The 21,475-nt window shown below is 43.7% G+C and overlaps 2 protein-coding genes across 4 annotated transcripts in view; one reads left to right on the top strand and one right to left on the bottom strand.

Annotated features, from left to right (window-relative positions):
- slc16a2 (solute carrier family 16 member 2) overlaps nt 1–21,475 on the bottom strand; it is a 301,154-nt gene that overhangs the window by 72,142 nt on the left and 207,537 nt on the right. The window lies entirely within an intron of this gene.
- Nucleotides 1–21,475, top strand: part of mid2 (midline 2) — a 109,293-nt gene that overhangs the window by 26,156 nt on the left and 61,662 nt on the right. For all 3 annotated transcript variants that reach the window (XM_079504231.1, XM_079504229.1, XM_079504230.1), the window contains exon 2: nt 2,688–3,550. In XM_079504231.1, coding sequence (XP_079360357.1) covers nt 2,744–3,550 — 807 coding nt within the window. In that variant the 5' untranslated portion in view covers nt 2,688–2,743. The remainder of the gene's footprint in view (nt 1–2,687; nt 3,551–21,475) is intronic.

The following is a 21,475-nucleotide window of genomic DNA, read 5'->3' as shown; positions in this document are numbered from 1 at the left end:
TGCAAAAGATGTGCAAAGGCTGAGACAAATGCACAAACAAGGACGCTCTCAAGCACATTTGACACACAAACACGCGCACACACACACACACACACACACACACACACACACACACACACACACACACACACACACACACAAACACAAACACGCGCACACACACACACACACACACACACACACACACACACACACACACACACACACACACACACACACACACACACACACACAACACACAACACACACACACACACACACACACACACGGTTGATGCATGTTGCCTTTTATCAACATAACATCTGCATGATTGGCTATAGGCTGCTATTCATTTATCTCCCCGGTAATGCATTTTGTGGGGACGCTGTTGTTTGCATGTACAACCATATTCTCAATCCGCTGCCCTTCCCAAGCAATTAGTGGACGCTTAAATCATTTTGGCTTTGAACATAGCTTGATGTCAGACATGGTTGTGTCATGTAGGCAGGAGAACGACGACAAGACTTTGTTGTCGCAGATGTCTTTGAGCCTTTCAGCTCAAAGACATTGTTTTATCTCAAGCCGGTCTTGAGCTGGTAACATCTGCTAATGGTTAGCAACACGACGAAGCGCTATGCTCACCATAACCACAAAGGTCACAATAATATTTCGGTACATGAACCCAGGTTCAGGAAGAGAGGACACCACATTGTCAGAAATAAAGAAGATTTAAATTAGAATAAGAGTATGTGGAGAGGACATATTGAATGCAATTTTCTATGATAGAAGTCCTTATTGTCATAATGGCAGACCAAGGTTGAACCCTTTTTGTATATAAATATTAAGTAGGCTACGGCTGACGTTCGAACCATTTATGTGCAACTACTACAAAATAGCAAAGGTTTTTGGATTTGTTGGGATTATACTGAATACAGTGTTTGTTTTAACATCTAAATCCCTGTTGAACAGCAGCAATACAATTCCATCAGTCCCATTTGTAATTAGGTAATAGACCACTGTACAGGAGGGAGTACATAATGACATATGGGTCTTGGAGCCAGCTCAAGTGAAACGTCTTTGTTTTAACTTTTTTAATCTACTGTATATAATCTACTGTATATCCTGTGTGTGTGTGCGTGCGTGCGTGCGTGCGTGCGTGCGTGTTTCTCTGTCCTTGCTACACCACATCTTTCTTCCTGTAAGATATTTGAAGGTGACCATTGACATGTAGACCCATAGGGCGGTGGCTTAGGGGTAGAGTGGCCGGATGGTAACCGCAAGGTTGCCAGTTCAAACCCGGACTCCCCCACAGTTGGTGTCGAAGTGTCCTTGAGCAAGACACTGAACCCCTAATTGCTCCTAATGTGCTGGTTGGTGCCTTGCATGGTTTCCGCCGCCATCGGTGTATGAATGTGTGTGTGAATGGGTGAATGTAATGCACAATCTATGAAAAGCGCCTTGGATAAAGGCGCTATATAAATGCACCATTTACCTGTGTAGTGTGTACAGTACACTCCCCATCCCCACCCCATATTTCTGGCAGATATAGTTGAGGGGTGATTTCACCATTCTGCACACAGTGTGCTGTCTGTGATGTTCAGAGAGGCCAAATTGGCTTTTCACGCTACTCACTATCACCAACCTCATGCACTGAGACTAGATCATGCCAAATTGTGCAGGCAATTAAATAAATCCATGTTGTGTCTGATATATGTTTTCATTATGTAAAAATGTTATCGCTCAGCCCACAGTTGTAAACAGTGACACAGACAGGGTTATGGTAGAGTTTGCCTCATACAACACTAGATTGATTTTTCTGTTGTGGGTCCTGAGCCTTTAATGGGAAGTCAGGCAGTTTAGTATTGCTCTTCTGCTGCTGTTAAAATAAGGTTGATGATATTAAATTATTGCTTCTCCTGTAGCAAAATTGGGTTTTAAGCAACAGTGCCTAAGGGACACAATTATTATAGACAGTATAATTGACAGTAGACAGATTCAGACAGGTTCAACCTATCCCCAGAGCAGTCTGGGTCACGGAGAAAGTGTGTGAAACATAGAACAGTGGCAAGAGGAGATGATCAGAGACAAGTGGCAGTAATTAGGAAATGCACCAGAGAGGAAAATGAAGATGGAGAGAAAGGCAAGGGGTGGCAAGGCAAAGGTTCGGTGCTTATATGCGCGTTAAGACTACAAACGTACTGTAGAGTGCAGCTGAAAGGACGTGAAGGACACAAAGCTGTCAGCGTGTTACAGAGATGGAGAGGTCCCCTGTTTTCTACCAGCTCCGCTATCTATCCCCTTTGCTGCTTATCTGTCTTCTCTGTCATTGTCTATGACCCAACCCATCTCTCATACTCCCGTCTTTCAGCTTCAAAGTCCATACTCGCTCTTTACTCCACCCTTAGTCCTTCCCCTTCTACTTGGAATTGGGAGTGATGTGTTCTACGCTGTCAGTGAACAATAGAGGGTACCAGAATAATGTGTGCAGGGTGGATGTGATCAGACTGTTTTGTCATTGCCTTTTACGGAACCAAAATGTGTGGCGGAACTGAAGCCAGTGTCATGAATTTGAACAGTGAATGAAAAGTAAGAACTGTTATTCGTGCTCTGCAGCTGCCGAATAGAAAGAACTTAAGAAGACATTTCAAAAATCATAGCAAGTTTTATTTCAATCCTGTATTGAAAGCTTGTCTTTTGTTCTTGGCAGGTGACTAGCCAGCTTTCGTGGGATTTGATGTCACCTCTAGATCGGTTCAACTGAAGATGGAAACACTGGAGTCCGAGTTGACCTGCCCGATCTGCCTGGAGTTGTTCGAAGATCCCCTGCTCTTGCCCTGCGCCCACAGCCTGTGCTTCAACTGCGCCCACCGCATCCTGGTCTCCCACTGTTCCACCAGCAAGCCACTCGAGTCCATCTCGGCCTTTCAGTGCCCCACCTGCCGCTACGTCATTACGCTGAACCACCGCGGCCTGGAGGGCCTCAAGCGCAATGTGACCCTGCAGAACATCATTGACCGCTTCCAGAAGGCCTCGCTTAGCGGCCCCAACTCACCCACCGAGAGCCGGCGCCTGCAGCCCCAGCGGCCCTACAGCGGCACCATTAGTGCCACTATCGGTGGTGGCGGAGGCGGCACGTGCGGAAGCAGTGCCCGTAGCAGCCCGGCCACCTCGAGCCACTCCCACGCGCCGCTCTCGGCCAACCACACCAACGCCAACCACATCGGCCCGGCCGCCGTGGTCGTCGCCATGGATCCGCGCATCGGCTGCCAATTCTGCGAGCAGGACCCCCCGCGCGAGGCCGTCAAGACGTGCGTGACGTGCGAAGTGTCGTACTGCGACCGCTGCCTGCGCGCCACGCATCCCAACAAGAAGCCCTTCACCAGCCACCGGCTGGTAGAGCCTGTGTCCGACACGCACCTCCGTGGCCTGACCTGCCTGGAGCACGAGAACGAGAAGGTCAACATGTACTGCATGGTGGACGACCAGCTCATCTGCGCTCTCTGCAAGCTGGTGGGGCGCCACCGAGAGCACCAGGTGTCCTCGCTCACCGAGCGTTTTGATAAGCTCAAGGTCAGTCCCTTTTGTTTTCATGTCAGCTCACGATAAGCAGACCGTGACATTATGTCAACATCAGATCTGTTTTGTGCCCCCATCTTCTTGCTGTGGCTTGTGCCTGTAGCAAGGTAAGGTAAAACATGGCCTGGTACCAGGGTGGAATCAGAAACAGAAAGTATATTGTGCACCAAATGTATTCTGTGATTCTCAGACCAGGGAGCTTAGCTGTTGCTTATCTATTTTCTAATTCACAGCCTGTAAAATGTATTATGGCGATCTCTCTGTTTGCCAAACAGCAAATTTCATTTTAATCCATTTAAATCCCCACATGGGATTTTTTTTTACACACTTTTGTTGACTATGAACTTTCAGAGCAGCCACAATCACGGCATACACAATCCCACCAGCCATTGTTCATCTCTCTGTACAGAGAGAGAAAGAGAGAGATAGTAAACTCAATCAGACAGAGAAAAAGAGAGAGAGAGAGAGCGAGAGGGAGAGAAGCGGGACAGAGAGAGGTGCAGAGCGATAGAGAGCACGTCATTATAATAGTCGATGAGCTGGCATTCCCAGTGGCCATTGAGCTTTGAGGGGTTGTGCACTCTGTGCTGACCAGTTCCAAACACTAGGATTGCTGAATCAGGGCGAAAAACAACAGGGAGAGGCACTACTAGCTAGAGCTAATTCACACACTAAAGACCTAAAGCTGCTTGCTAACATTTGCCAGGGCCAATAAAAGCTTTAAGCGCTGGTGTATGTACCGCACCTGTGTGTGTGTGTGTGTGTGTGTGTGTGTGTGTGCGTGCGTGCGTGCGTGCGTGCGTGTTTTTGTGTAGGCATGTGTGTGTGCGCGCATGCACACGTGTGTGGAGGAGACCTAGTATCAGCATTTTAATATACAGTAGTACATTTTTCTGCATTTTCTTTGCCAAAACAAAGTTGGATCAGGATCAGAATCAGCTTTATTGTCACATCACAGATTTAAGTAAAAGAGTGGTTGAAATGCGTTTTTGTACATTTGTGGATTATAATTTCCTTGGTACATTGAAGTGACCTTGAATTAGCTGAGGCACTTAGCCTATAGTTTTGGTGGAAAAAGTTGGACCAGAGTAATGTACAATGTAGTGCAAGGGATTGTGGTTTTGTAGAAAATCTGCCTCTATTATTGTTACTTAACAAACTGAAGTCATACATTTTGTTATCATTCCTTAGACTGCATTGCAAAAAAATACAAAAATAAAAATAGAACAGAGGCGTTATACTGTAAACTAATTTAGTAACTGACAGCTTTTTCCATTCAAAACCACATTCCTTGTAATTAATATGCCTTTGTTGAGACTGCCTACACGAAGGAAATTCCTTTGATGTCATCTGCTGTCCCCTGGGTCCATGGATGTGAATATGTCCACAACTCTGTTGCATCAAATGAATGGCATTGTGTAACTCAGTAAGGGAAATGGATACTTGAGAAAGTACTACCTAGTCAGTCTCAGGACTCTCTTTGTGTAAAAGAATGGTTTATACATTGAATTGTCAGTGCGTGTGTTTTGTCTCTATTCTCTCTTGCAAAGGGAAAGAATTTTAATGGCAGCATGCATTGTAATTTCACTGTCACTCTATACAACAGGAGGGCAGGTGTTTAGAAAAAAAAGGAAAAACAATTCCCGAAACTGCTTCAGCGGTCTGTTTTGGAAGTATAATCAATCCAGTGAGACTTTGGAATAGGAGAGGATGTTTTCAGACATTGGGCCCTATTATGCGTGTCTTAAGTACCAGGTCTTATGACTTAACTTAAGACCTGGAGGCGTGGTCAATGCTGTTTGGCCACTCAGAATAGCCAAATGGCATTGATCACGCCTCCAGGTCTAAGGTCTAAGTTAAGTAATAAGACCTGGTACTTAAGACATGCATAATAGGGCCCATTGTCTCTGCAATCCATTAGAATCCAGAATCCATTCCAGCTTTTAGGTGACACCAATTAATCTATAATGCTCTCAACTCCACACTTGTACACCAATGAAATTCCGCCTGTTGGTCACCTCTCGTCGTCTTAACCGTGGTTAGTCACGTGGGGATTATCACAATTAAATTAGTGACTTTTTTGTTTCCCCTGTTCTCCTACTGCCCTTACTGTCGCTAAGACCTTCAGAGAGCTTAAGCAGTGTGGCCTCCCTAGCTTCCTCCCCTCTCGGTTCATGGCTGGCTGTGGTTCATTTGAACATCCCCCAGCAGAGGCTTTGAACTTCCATGACTTTGAACTCCCCAATCTCCCCCCAAAACCTGGGAGGGAACACGCCCCAGTCCCATCCCCGGCCCAGTTCCTCCGTGACGCGAGAGCAGTAGCGGCAGCTGCTGCTAACGTATAATCATCATCTGCTTGCTTGCTTGCTCAGACAAAGGCAGAGGGGAGAAAGTCCTGTTTGTTTACAGCTAATCAGGAAGAGGCCTTGGTTAAAGGTTTTGGGAGGGCCACACAGGTCTTGTACACCACATCACGCTTGTGGCTTGTGTATGCTCAATGGTCTTTCTTTGAGTCTCACTCTTCAGCTATCTCTTTTTATCCACAGTCATTTCTTTTTACGGCGTAGCACCAGTGGTGATAAGTAACCAAGTACATTTACTGACATACTATACTTACTGTAAGTAAAATTTTTAGGTATTTTTACTTGGATCGGGCTGAAAGCATGTGTCACAGATATGTCATAGATGCCACATGAAGTCCGAGACCCACATTGAAGCCATGTTTTTCCCATGTGGATCCAGATAGACATGAACCGATTGTTTTGATCTGGGGCATCAGAATCATTTTGGCATATCCCTACAGTATAATGGATATTTAATGCACATTCATGCACATTCCGATGTCAGCTCGCCTAGTTGGTCTTTGATCAATGCAAATCATTTCCTTCACTTCCCTCTGTTTGACCCACATCTGACCCTAGCAACTCTCTCTCTCTCTTTGACCTTTGACCTTCACTTGTGTAGAGTTTACTCACAATACAGTAGGTTGTGTGAACTGGCGCTAAATGATTTTCACACATTAGGCAGGAAGGTGGGTTTCCCCTCAGGCAAAAGAGAAGGTGTGAATCTCGGGAGAGAGCGAGATTGTAACAAGTACAAAGGTGGTTGATGACAGAACACAGCACTTCTGAATCCTTTCTAGAAAGTAAGTTAATTCCCCAGGCAGCTCTTGAACAGACAGAGAAATGTTATTATTTGCTTAAAGGGGAAAACCACCCATTTTCAACATTTTACTATGTCATTAATATACCTTAGAGCTGTTGTGTGGAAATAATAAAAAAGTCCCCCCATTCTGTGTTTCCTAGAACTGAAATTATGAAAAAAATCATTAACATGGTGAAACACATCTTGATGACATCATCAAGATGTGTTTCACCATGTTAATGATTTTTTTCAGACCTCTAGTTCTAGGAAACACAGAATGGGGGAACTTTTTATTATTTCCACACAACAGCTCTAAGGTACATTAATGACATAGTAAAATGTTGAAAATGAGTGGAATGCCCCTTTAAATACATACTATAGGTACTAGGTAGCCTGTCTTACAGTAGGTTGTTTCCATCCAAGTGTACGAATTCATAAGCATTTTCATGTACAGTACAGTATATGGCCTATAAAAAGCTGAATGAAAATAGAAAATAGCAATTACAATTCCTCAAGTTCAATGCTTGCATGGTGGTAATCTTGTTTGTTGATGAAGGAGTTAAAATATATAATGTAGCAATGGAAATAGTTAAATAATTACATAACGTTTTTATTTTTTTAAATAAATAAATGTAGGCCTATAAAATAACCGCATTGCGGTTATGTGCCTCCCCTCCACCAATGGTTTATATCCATGAATGTCCAGACTTATATACTCTAGTACATTGTATGTAGTGAAGGAAAGGTTAGAAGGACTCATTCTCTGCTTTCACAGACTGGTTCATCGATTGTCACTTAATGTGCATTAAAGCATGCGTTAACGTGTGTGTGTGTGTGTGTGTGTGTGTGTGTGTGTGTGTGTGTGTGTGTGTGTGTGTGTGTGTGTGTGTGTGTGTGTGTGTGTGTGTGTGTGTGTGTGTGCATGAGCATGTGCGTACAGATAGGGGGATCATTCTTCTGTCTCTGTCAGTATGTAAATATGATGTATGCGTGGATGTGGATTAATGTGGCTGTCTCTTAACATCTTGACAGGACTCAAAGTGGTACCAACTACCAATAAATAGGAACGTTACTTACGTTAGTTTCGTTAATCCAGGCTGGAAAACATAATCGTTTTGATTGATCATTGAAATAAACATGCTCTAAAAATGCACACGGTCATCACTTTTAACAGTGTTCAGTGTTCAGATGGGTGGGCTGCGGACACTTTTGAGATATAGGAATGGTTGAGAACCACTGGTGTAGTGCATTGCTAGAGCTGGAGGCTCACCACAAACCCAAACACATCCACAAAACAAACATACAAATGCACATACAAATACACACCACAAACATATATACACAAACACACACCACACTAATGCATGCACATACAAACACAGATGCTATAATAAGTACACATAAGAACGCACATACAAACACACCACAAACACGTGCACAAACACACTCTACATAATGCAGATATAATCATACACCTCCCTTAATTTTCATTTAACTGCACAGATGCGACTCAAGTGGTCAGCAAACACGATGCCAGCTAGCTGGTATTACCTCTGGTAGGCTACAACTATTACAATTAATAATCAGAGTCAGATTATCCATACATCCGATAGAGGCTATGCATGTGACATCATCGTGTGGAGGCAGTGGCTCAGGGGTAGAGTGAACAAAACCGAGCAAACCCGGGCTCCCCCAGAGTTAGGCCTGATTTACACTGGCAGCCAAATCTAGCCTGAATCTAGCCTGAATCAGATCTGTGTAACTTCAAAATAGAAATCCGATTTGCTTAAATAAGTCTAAATGCAGACAGGTCACATGGAATCCGATTTTTTCAAATGTGACTTGAGTCACATCCAGAGGTGGTTTCAAATCCGATTTAAATCCGATCTGAGGAGATCTGTCTCAGTCTGAATGCAACGACCACATGAAGTGACCCAAGTCACATATCAAACTGTCCAAAACGTCACTTGCAGCGCGACCCGAGCACTACTGACGTGACATCATTACAGAGCATGAGTATTTTCATTTAAGTAAACAAACAATAGACAGAGAAAAACAACCAAACGAGAGCAAAAGAAAGAAAACAACTGAGTGGACAGAAAAGAGAGAAAACGATAGTGCAACACACATTTGTTTTATAGGAATAATGTCACTTCATTATGTCAGCATTACAGCGGACGCCGGACAGACGGTGAAATCTGTACCCAAGTCCTGACGTCACTCACTCATCCCCTGGTCCAGGGTCGCAGAAGTTTAATTTTAAATACTCTCATATAAGCATCGTGGTCCAAAAATAAATAAACTGTCTCAGCGATACTGTCGGGGAGGTGTCTCTGTGTCGTCACAACAGTCAGTCAGTCAGTCATATTTGATACAGTCTGTTCTTAGCGAAAATGTTAATAATTTGGTGGCTGTAACATTAGCGTTTTCTCTCAGTCAGTTGATTCTTTATATCCATATGAGTCAAACCGCTGGGATCATTTATTTATTTTTGGAACACAGTTCTTATTTGACGCGATATGAAAAAGTTATTGGAATTCCGAAGGGGGGGGAGGCGGTTAAATGCAAACCGAGTAGGATGTGAAATGACAATGACGCTCCTCCTGTCATTTGGGGAGGAGGCACACTGGGGGATGCCTCCGTACAATCTAAACTTCTCGAAATGTACAGAAACAAGGCCGTTTATGAGGATATTTCTTGCGGAATGGTCCTATCTGCAATGTTGGTTACCACGGTAACCAAAGCAGATATGTCGAATCGATGCAGGGTGGCTTTGCGTTGAGTTGTTAAAATCAGTCTGAATGCACAGATCGGATCTGGTCACTTGCAAACGGTAGTGTGAATGCCCGGGCCAAAAGTTGAATGTAATGCACAATCTCTGTAAAGCGCCTTGGATAAAGGCGCTATATAAATGCAACATTTACCATTTATCGTACCCAGTTATTCCAAGTGATGTGGAAATGTCTATACTGAGTGGCAAAACAACTACTTTCTGGCCTTGACTAAACAACGTTAAACTCTTTCTATCTGCACAGTTTTTGTTTAATAAAAATCCACCATAGACTTGTTATGACCTACTTTCTGTCAAGACATTCCATGCAGGTGGGGTCGTTTTCTATAACGCAACGTCCTGCTGCCTCCTGCATTATGTGCAATAAATTTAGAAACAGGACCAATGACTGATTTCCAACGAGCGCTTCCAAACTCCAATGCTCCATGCTGCTCAATGTTTTGCCACTCAGTCTAGATGAGGGGGGCGTGTCTCGGTAGAAAAGTGATGCATGTGCATACTCTCTATTGCGTGCGTCTTTGAGCACCACATACATCTCTCTCTCTCTCTCTCTCTCTCTCTCTCTCTCTCTCTCTCTCTCTCTCTCTCTCTCTCTCTCTCTCTCTCTCTCTCTCTCTCTCTCTCTCTCTCTCTCTCTCTCTCTCTCTCTCTCTCTCTCTCTCTCTCTCTCTCTCTCTCTCTCTCTGGGCTGATTTTGGTGCCACTGTTTATAGAACATCATCGTGCATCAATTTGGACGCTCGCATAATTATCGTTACAGTTATGCTGGGTGTTAACGGCCCTTTAGAATAGATCATGAAGCAAAACGTTTATTATACATAAATGTTGTATAATTATGCATTATAGCTTTTAAACAAGCTGTGTTACGACAATGAAAAAACACACGCTGTGTGTGTGTGTGTGTGTGTGTGTGTGTGTGTGTGAAGAAGAAACTATTAGCCATGCCTTGGAGTCATAGGGTGGTGCTGGCTGTTTGATGTCAGAAAGGCCCAGGTTCTATCTGGAGAGCAGTGTGAGAGAGAGCACACTTAGTCATAGTGACGGACGCATCAGGGAGGCAAGAGGAGGCTTTTAAGAGTGCTGCTGTGTGTTTCCATCCAGCATGCTCTGCGTACCTCTATGTGCATGCAGATGTGTGTGTGTGTGTGTGTGTGTGTGTGTGTGTGTGCACGTGTGTGCCTGCGTGCGTGTGGTGGCACACTAGCGTGTCCCATCAGTGCATCATCCATGTGGAGTGGATATACTGTAAGTCACACTCGCTTTAGCATGAATTTGAGATGGTCATGAAAAAAAGAAGCTTGTTATCAAATCACCCCCAGTAGCTGTATCGCCCCCATATGCACAATTTATGGACAAAGGACGTGAAAAGCTTTTAAGAACTTGGGTGTCAGCAGTGACACATGGTTTCACGAGAGAGAGAGAACAAGCGAGAGAGAGAGAGAGAGAGAGAGAGAGAGAGAGAGAGAGAGAGAGAGAGAGAGAGAGAGAGAGAGAGAGAGAGAGAGAGAGAGAGAGAGAGAGAGACACATGTGGCTGGTTACTATATAAGCTCCAGTTATTTCCATGTGTCCATTTTGTCTTTTACTATAATTTTTCCAAGCATGTCAGTCCTACACATGTTAGATGATTTTCCAATCCATTTTCTTCATGGACATTTTTCAGTTTTTGCATAGTATATTCCAATCAGCTCCAATAGCACTGAACTGTGCACTGTGCCATACACAATGAGATGTCTTTTCAAATGTGTAGCCCTTGCAGTCCATCAGAGGGAGTGGAGTTAGCTGGTTTAGCCCTCTCCCCTGCGTGGCAGAGCAGCTGCAGAGGCATGAATTAGCTTGGAGATCCATTGTCAGATGTTCTTAGCAATGATGGACAAATCCTCCTAACTCCACATGTTTTTTTCATTTCCTGAAAAATGAACATTTCGGAATTTGCTGGTTTCTGCCCGACAGCAGAGATATATTGAAAACTATTGGATGGATTGCCATGGAATTAGCCATGCACCCTTCACGCTTCACTTTCGAGTAGGGAGCTTAACCTTTCCTCTTTTGCCACCCTTAGGCCATAATTCCACAAGACATCTAATGGGTGAACACGGGGATCTAAGGATGCCAATGTTTTCCGGTTGGTTGATTAAAAGCAACCATGTGGCGTGGGGTTTAAGGGGCAGCACAACCTTTCAGGGCCAACGGTACGGCTGTTAGACTTCTGTGTTGGCAGATGGGAAGCCAGGTGGGGAGGCCAATTTCTGTCGCTGCACTAGCGACACCTACAGGTTGCTCAGGGCACCTGTTCAGCAAGGAGCAGAACCATAGAGTATATAAAGGATAGAGACTGATCTGGCGCAGCCCAGCTGCACAGGGTTTCCCGGTCATGAATCCACGGGTCCGCCTGTAGTCCCTCCTCTTACCACTAGGGCCCAGTGCTTCAACATTGGAGCGCCTCACTGGCCCCTTGAGCAGAACTGGGAAGGATTGCATGTTCCTCCATGTGCGTTAAGCGACTCCTCCCAGTGAAACATCTCACAGTCGGTCAGGTGAAAAGAAGCGGCATGGTGACTCCATGTTTATCGGAGAAGACAGGTGGTTTTCTTTATCCTCCTCAAGACCAAACCAGTCAGTAGTGACAGGGACTATACATATGGGACTATACATATGGGGCAATTGTTGGTCTAACGACAAAAAAAGAACTAATGGTGAATACCATAATTATTTAAGAAAAACTGCTTACCATAAATAAGTCCATGTAATCAAATGTATCCTGGATACCAAACTATCTACGTAGATTGTCAACACCGACATGCAACTTTTTTGACTTTATCCCTCTACTGCAAAGATAATCCATGTCATGCTGCCTAGCACATGGTTTTGTCATGATGCGTCGTAGCCTGTAAACCTATTACAATGTATGTATTTCATCATGATGCGTCGTAGCCTGTAAACCTATTACAATGTATGTATTTCAAACAGATGGTTGGCGGAGAACAGCGTTGCAGCACGCCATGCTTTCACCCCTTAAGAGGATTTGCGTATTAATCGAGAGTGGAAACTTATCTTGCCATGTTGATGTTTCCATGTATGCTTCCCTCCCTTCGCTCCGCCCTCATCGAGATTTCACCCCTTCATGTGGTGCCAGCTATTTCACCCAGGATGTTTGTATAAGCATTTTACAACATTCATCTGCAACAATTCGTGGCACAGATCATGCAGAATTGGGTTCTGTTCAAGGAAATTGATGACATATGCCCTTCATGAACAGGAGGGGTTTGTTTAGGAGTTTACATTCTTGTGTCTGGGAGGGATCTGAAGAGAATTAGACGAAGGCCAATACGATTGGCTGATTTTAATCACCCAAGGCTCTTTTGGTCTATATGAGACAAATCGGACCTTGTGGGATCTTTCAGGAAGTCATTTTGGTTTTTGTGGCTCGGTGCAAGTTTGACCGGAGGAACGCTTTGGAGCATAACAGGAATATTTATGCAATTTGGAATGTCTGTCAGTGTCCAAGATCTGAATTCCTCTGACCTCCGCACAAACTTTCTCAGGCACAGACACAAACACACACGCACGCACGTGTGCACTTCTCTTATGTGTTGTTGTCTGTGCAGGTACATGCATAATCTGTGCAAGCATGCGTGCGTTTGTGTGTGTAACAAACTCAGTGTCCTGTTGTGTGTCTGCCAGGCAGGAACAGTGTGCAGCCCAAGGGAAGGTACTTGGCTTGAACTAATGACACCAGTGTGAGACGTCCGGCACGTCTGCAGTGGCCTTGAGGACAACAAGGACCTCTGATTCATCCTCAACACTGAAATAGTGAAAGCTATAGCTACAGTACCTTGATTTGAAAAACATGAAAGTTGAAACATCAACTAGGCTCGGTATCCAAATTTGAAGACACGTGGGGCCCCTTCCTCGCACTTGTAAATGAGTTGCAGTTCCAAGCTATTCCAGATTGAATGAGTTTAATCCTGAATCTGAGCATACTAGATATACGATTCCCGACACAGCTGGGTTGTCCAGTATATTCATTATTAGGAACCATGTGTGGGTGCACTGCCACGTCCATTATGTTTTGGAGGGGTGACCAATGACCATGTCATGTTATCATGTCATGTCATGTTGTCATGTTGTCATGTCATGTCATGTCATGTCATGTTATGTCATGTTGTCATGTCATGTCATGTTGTCATGTCATGTTGTCATGTCATGTCATGTTGTCATGTTGTCATGTCATGTCATGTCATGTCATGTCATGTCATGTCATGTCATGTTGTCATGTCATGTTGTCATGTCATGTCATGTTGTCATGTCATGTTGTCATGTTGTCATGTCATGTCGTCATGTCATGTCATGTTGTCATGTCATGTTGTCATGTCATGTTGTCATGTTGTCATGTCATGTTGTCATGTCATGTCATGTTGTCATGTTGTCATGTCATGTTGTCATGTCATGTTGTCATGTTATGTCGTCATGTCATGTCATGTCATGTTGTCATGTCGTCATGTCATGTCATGTCATGTTGTCATGTCATCATGTCATGTCATGTCATGTTGTCATGTCATCATGTTGTCATGTCATGTCGTCATGTCGTCATGTCATGTTGTCATGTCATCATGTTGTCATGTCATGTCGTCATGTCATGTTGTCATGTCATCATGTTGTCATGTCATGTCGTCATGTCGTCATGTCATGTTGTCATGTCATCATGTCATGTCGTCATGTTGTCATGTCATGTCGTCATGTCATGTCATCATGTCATGTCATCATGTCGTCATGTCATGTCGTCATGTCGTCATGTCATGTCGTCATGTCGTCATGTCGTAATGTCGTCATGTCATGTCATCATGTCATGTCATCATGTTGTCATGTCATGTCGTCATGTCGTCATGTCGTCATGTCATGTCGTCATGTCATGTCGTCATGTCATCATGTCATCATGTCGTCATGTCTCGTCGTCTCGTCTCGTCGTCGTCTCGTCGTCGTCTCGTCGTCTCCTCGTCGTCTCGTCTCGTCGTCTCGTCTCGTCGTCTCGTCGTCTCGTCAACATCATCATTCTGAAAATACCTGTACCATGAAATTATCGGGGCAAATAGCCGGATGTGTTTTTCCCCCTGTTGTTTTGTCATCTTATGATGTTAAATCCATATTGTACAAACAATGACAAAGTGCCACTGTTCTATTCGGCAGTCCAACGAAGCTTACAAATGTTTCTCTAAGTGCGTCTGCAAGGCAGCATCTATTATTATTATTCCACCAGGTTGTGCATTCCAATGTGCAGCACCATTACAATGATGACTCATGTCATGTTGTCATGTCATGTTGTCATGTTGTCATGTCATGTCATGTTGTCATGTCATGTCATGTTGTCATGTCATGTTGTCATGTCATGTTGTCATGTTGTCATGTCATGTTGTCATGTCATGTCATGTTGTCATGTTGTCATGTCATGTTGTCATGTCATGTTGTCATGTTATGTCGTCATGTCATGTCATGTCATGTTGTCATGTCGTCATGTCATGTCATGTTGTCATGTCATCATGTCATGTCATGTCATGTTGTCATGTCATCATGTTGTCATGTCATGTCGTCATGTCGTCATGTCATGTTGTCATGTCATCATGTTGTCATGTCATGTCGTCATGTCATGTTGTCATGTCATCATGTTGTCATGTCATGTCGTCATGTCGTCATGTCATGTTGTCATGTCATCATGTCATGTCGTCATGTTGTCATGTCATGTCGTCATGTCATGTCATCATGTCATGTCATCATGTCGTCATGTCATGTCGTCATGTCGTCATGTCATGTCGTCATGTCGTCATGTCGTAATGTCGTCATGTCATGTCATCATGTCGTCATGTCATCATGTTGTCATGTCATGTCGTCATGTCGTCATGTCGTCATGTCATGTCGTCATGTCATGTCGTCATGTCATCATGTCATCATGTCGTCATGTCTCGTCGTCTCGTCTCGTCGTCGTCTCGTCGTCGTCTCGTCGTCTCCTCGTCGTCTCGTCTCGTCGTCTCGTCTCGTCGTCTCGTCAACATCATCATTCTGAAAATACCTGTACCATGAAATTATCGGGGCAAATAGCCGGATGTGTTTTTCCCCCTGTTGTTTTGTCATCTTATGATGTTAAATCCATATTGTACAAACAATGACAAAGTGCCACTGTTCTATTCGGCAGTCCAACGAAGCTTACAAATGTTTCTCTAAGTGCGTCTGCAAGGCAGCATCTATTATTATTATTCCACCAGGTTGTGCATTCCAATGTGCAGCACCATTACAATGATGACTTGTTGTCCCGTGTGGGTACATTTGCAAAACACCCTTGAACTAAATTCGAGTTGGGTGAGAAAAAATTATTCGATGTCTACTTCTCAAATCTCAATGGATTTGTTTTGTGTTGGCTGGCCGACAGGAATTTCAGACCTCTGTCTCAGACACAGCTGCCTTGGACATAGATGTTTCCCAGAATGCATTCCATTCTTGTGAATCTCTGTTGTCCCAAAACTGACTTGCATGCACACATCACGCACAAAAACATACACACAACACTCCCTCACACACAAGTACCACTATCTATCATAGTGACGTTGACATATTGTGTTGGGAGACAGGGGAGATTTGACCGTAAGACAGTCCAAGAAAAACAAACATGAATCTCAACCCAGAGACTGTGTGTGGGCCTGTGACCGTGGCTTTAGCTCTGTGTGGGCCTGTGACCGTGGCTAGCTCTCTGTACTCTAAACACTCAGGATCCAAACAGCTTCATTTTACATTTTAAATGACTGTATAATCTGATTGGAGTGCAAATTGCAGTATTAGAAAGACTAACAGATAAGAATAGAGGTCATATTCCCCAGGGATCAGTCCATACACTGCTGGTGTAATAAGAATAGAGGTCATATTCCCCAGGGATCAGTCCATACACTGCTGGTGTAATAATAATATTCATTAAAATGATGACAGTTGGAAGTTGGAACTCAATTCACCATTTGTCAGCCTTCTGATTGGTCCCTGAATAATCTCTCAAGAACAGATTCTGCACTACCAAATCTGTCAGCAGGGCCATTCAGAATGTGTATACACTGTTGATAGTGGGAATGAAAACACTGGCACACCACAGGAAGTGGAGGGCTGAGGCCCGGGCCAAACGGGCCAACTTCCTGTTATACACATTCTACTGTTGCCTGCCCCCAGAGGCAAATTCAAAGGAGACAAACAGCAGAGGGTGCAGTTTTTTCTTTTTTTTGCCGATGGGTTCCCAGATTGGTCCCTGACTGACTAACCAGCAGGCCTTGTTCCGTCTTGTTTATGTTGAATTTGCTAAAACATAATTTTTAGAAAACATGATATACCCAATCACATACTGCACCTGTGATGTTCCTTTATACTGACACCACGTTTAAAATAAGAATTGAATGCACAGAATATCAATACGAAGCAACTGAAAAACACGTTATTTCAATGGTAGTGGATGGAGAGAAAGGATTTTTGTCCAACCACGAAATGGCAACCAATGGGTGCGAAGAGGGGCACAACCATGGGCGGGACTTGACAAAGTGTGAATTGAGTATGGACTACTGGCAGTGTGCACAAGGACTTTCGCACTGATTGGTCCAACGGTTTGCAAAATTAGCTCCGGACAAATAGACACACAGAAGGACAAATCCTTTTACAGACAGATAGCCTTTATAGCCAAGCTGTAAAAAGAAAATAATAATAATGAACCCTGTCATCTTGATCTTCCTCCGACTGATTGAGAGTTCTCTGTACAATAAATGGCCCTACAGTACGTAACAGCTATGAACAGCGGCAGAATATATGACCTTGAGGTGACTGCAAAGCTCCCGTCTGTGCAGTGCATGCATATTTCACATGAGAGGGAGAGCACAGGTTAGTAATGCATTATGGTACTGTAGTGTAGTCCTGAAGTCTCTTAAAGCCAATTAGGGAAAGACAGAGAGGGGGGCGGGGTTGGGCCACTGATGCATGCCTAATTTCATACGCAGGGACCTCTTTTTTATGAGCTTCTAAAAACAGACATGTCACCTATCTTCTCTGCCCAGCATGGTGGTGACAGAACCAGCTATCACCCTGTCCAGACAAAGGTCCACATGAGATGACATTCACTACCATGAAGGTGTGTGTGTGTGTGTGTGTGTGTGTGTGTGTGTGCCCACTTTGCCCTAATTTATCCGTGAATATACTTGATCTTCCAGACGCACTGCCATGACACATAACAATCCCGTCACGTCGTCATTGTCGGAACCCACTTATCGTGTTAATTGGGGACAGAGGAGCACTTGTTTCCTACTCAAACCGTCCTCCATATTTCCTCATTGACCAAATTAGTGTGGCGTTGATTGCTGTTTGGCCTGTACCAACATAGACTGTTGTCCCGAGTTGCATGCCTGCGTCAAACCTAGATTCAATTACGTTAATGCTATGTCTAAAGACCAGATTTAGTTGTAAAACACTATATTAATGCTTTGCTTTGGAGATGTGAAGAGCAGACAAAAGAAACTACCAGCATTTTCAAAGGGAAGCTTCATAAAACAAAACCCACGATTTTGGGGTGAGCAGGTCTATAAGTGTAAGGGTTTACTTATGTGCATATAGAAATATCTTTGAACACTAAAATAGACTCAAACAAACATTCAGGTCCTTCATCTATTTACATCAGTTTTCCTGTCCCCGTGTGTTGATTCAAGGCAATTGCAAGGCACCTTCTGCAGTGATTTCCCTGTGGGGGAGCTACAGCCGTCAGCACTTATAAAACACTTTAGCTGTCAGGCTAATTCAATTAGATATTTTTTCATTACCGAGCCCTTCAGTCACCTAGCGCCACATTACCGAGGGGGGTTTCATTTCTCCACTTCTCCGCTTTTTTTTGTTCTGTTGCGTAACAGTGATGTCTCAGTAATCCCAGAAAACTAGTTTGTTCTTTATTGTGAGATATTTGGTGTGTATACAGTTCACTTGGATTCAGATTTCGACATCACACGTCCGCCACAAGAGTGAAGTTTCCCTGTGAAGCTTGGGGTGCAAAAAAGGAAGTTCAGCCGGGAGTCAGGGAGCCATAAAAGAGAGGAATGCCTGGCCCTGAGTCAGACCGCCGCAGCAGTTCAACCATGCAGACGCAGGAACGCGCGGAATGATTCTTTCCTATGTGCAGCGGGTCGTGTAGCTGTCACAGACACTGTCCACAGTGTTTCCTTACGCCATAAGTCTGGCGTCTAACCAAATCAGGAATGCGTATCCGGGGGAACCCAAGTCGCCCCTGGAGGTTATGTTATGTGATGTTACCACATGGGCCGTCTCCTCTGAGGATTTTGCATTTCTGCAACCTTGTTGGGTAATTGTCTGGATGCATATCTATCTATAGTGTCCCCCAGCATGTCACAGCTAGACTCACAACAATTTGTCTTAGTATGCCAGCATCTATACACTACTGCAGTGGTTCCCAAACCGTTTAGCCCGTGACCCAAAAGTGAAATTAGATGTTTGCCCAGGACAAACTAGTTAAAATAGCAGATCTACAAGCTCACAACGTGTCACTTCGGGCCGTGTTGTGAGCTTGTAGATCAGCTATTTTCACTAAAACATTTTGTTCTCTAACTTTCTCAGATTGTATTTCTTTTTTATTCATGAAATTGAATGAATGTTTTTTATTTTATTTCTTTTGAAATAATATTAAAAACAAAATGTAGGAAACAAAAAATAAAGGCACTCGAAACAATGTGTCCGTGACTCTCAACCCACGGTTTGGGAACCAGTGCACTACTGTATGTGAGCACCGATACGCCACACGGATGCTTGCCTGCACTTCCAGACCCTCAAACCTTCTGTCTCACGCTCCCTCTCTCATATCTCTGCCTTCTGTCTAGTGCAGATCTTTTGGTAATCTGCCAGAAGCTATCATAGTAACGATGATCATATATAGATGTTACGTATGACCTCACCTATAAATACACGATGGGGACATGATTTACTGTGTTGGCTGTCAACTACACAAAGTAGAGAGAGAGTACAGTAAAGTGCATTATGGTTTATGATATCAGATTATACTGTAGGAGAGATGTGTGCGTGCGTGCGTGCGTGCGTGCGTGCGTGCGTGCGTGAGTCTAATGCAGTGTTTCCCAAACGGTGGGTTGGGACCCATTTTCGGGTTACGGACACATTTTATACCTTTTTTATTTCCTACATTTTGCTTATTATTATTTCAAAAGATTGTCAAAAATGGCAAAACAAATCATGAATTTAAAACAAATCGAGGCACTTTTAAAGGTGTAGTGAAATGAAAAATACGTTTTTCACACTTTTAGACCATATCCGTGGTCATCATATACCTAACAATGGATGCCAAAAAAATGGGGAAAAATTCTCATTTTTGTGTGTTTTTATATCAAAAGTCCATAAAAAAATATGTTTTATTACTTCCTGAAAACGAAAACGTGCTGCGTGATGACGTGTTGAGGCCCACATCGATAAAAGCCAATAAAAATGAAGCTCACCAGTTTAATTCCCCATATCTCCGCATCCGTCCAGCACAGGCTGCACAGCTGCTACTGATTACAGAAATCTTCCGTTTTTATTCCCTTTCAAGATAACATCCAGAGAGTGTATTACTCGGTTTCAACTTAATCATCACGCTAAAAATGTATCTGAAAACATTATAGGGTAGAAATAAGCCACATTAAGAGTAAACTGGTAAAGCTGGCCGACTATCTGATTTGTAAACAAACATCCACACGCTGTCCTGCGTAGCATAGCTACCCGTCCCTAGCTACCGTCCCATCCCCTGAAGGGATGTGACGCTCTGATTGGTTCAGAAACTTCATAGCGGTGTTTCAACTTGAGACAGTCTGAAACTTCAAAATAAAATGTCCACCATTTCCGTTTCACTACGCCTTTAAAAAGAATTACAAAAATAAAATAAAAAGCCTAAGAAGTAGTGCAAATAGCAGATCCACAAGCACTGCAACATGTTGTGAGCTTGTAGATCGGCTATTTTCACTACTTTGGGTCCCGGAAAGACATCACATTTTCTTTTGGGTCTCGACCTTAAAGGTTCGGGAAGCACTAGTTCTAATGCATGTGTGTGTGTTACTGTATGCAGTATGCACTTTATGTCTGTGTGCAATGTGCATTCATGTGTGTGCACAAACTGTACTGTGCGGTACATGCACGTACATGTACAGTTGGAGGCCATCGATATTGTCCTTTTCTTTTTGCTGAGGTTTGCGTGATCTGCGCAAAAGGACAGTTAACCCATTTTGGGCGGGAACCCCTTTTGGTGTTTTAAACATTATGTTATAATTTAGCTATTGAAAAATAGCAGATCTACAAGCTCATAGCGCGCCACCGGAGTGGCGCGCTACGAGCTTGTAGGTCTGCTATTTTTGAAAAAATCGTGAAAATAGTTATTTCAGAAAACTGGAGGATTTAGAAGATTTTTTTCAATTTTGAGGTCAGGCCTAAAATGGGTCAAATGATAAGGGACAATATCGGTGGCACCCAACTGTACAGTCTGTTTATGCATGGCCTACTGTACCACAGCCTGTGCAGGTGAAATTAGGGGTCTCCACACACAGCTGACAGCCAGCATTAAAAAGACTCTGGGGGGGAAACGCCTCAACTCTTTATGTGTCACAGGTCTCTGGATTTCATTATTATCTCCTACTGTGTCCTATACCGCTGAAACAGCAGCAAACACAGCCTAACTGCTTGCTTGCAAGTGGTGGGGACCGCGTGTAAATCCGACGGAGCATTAGTTCGACATGCGGACGCATGTCGGACTAGCGCCTGCTCCCGTGCTTGCGGTTATGGTTAAGTTAGGGTTTGAGGTGGGTTGTCGTTTGTCGGACCAATGACTAGTCTAACTAACGTACTGCACCCGCAAGTGGTAACATTAATACATTACGTTTTTTCCCACATGAATCAAAAGCTTACATGGGCATTTACTCTTTTCCCTTCTGG

The sequence above is a fragment of the Electrona antarctica genome (genome assembly GCF_951216825.1).
Source record: "Electrona antarctica genome assembly, chromosome: 1".
Lineage (NCBI taxonomy): Eukaryota > Metazoa > Chordata > Actinopteri > Myctophiformes > Myctophidae > Electrona > Electrona antarctica.
The sequence above is the reverse complement of the archived record's forward strand: the minus strand, read 5'-3'. Positions and strand labels throughout refer to the sequence as shown.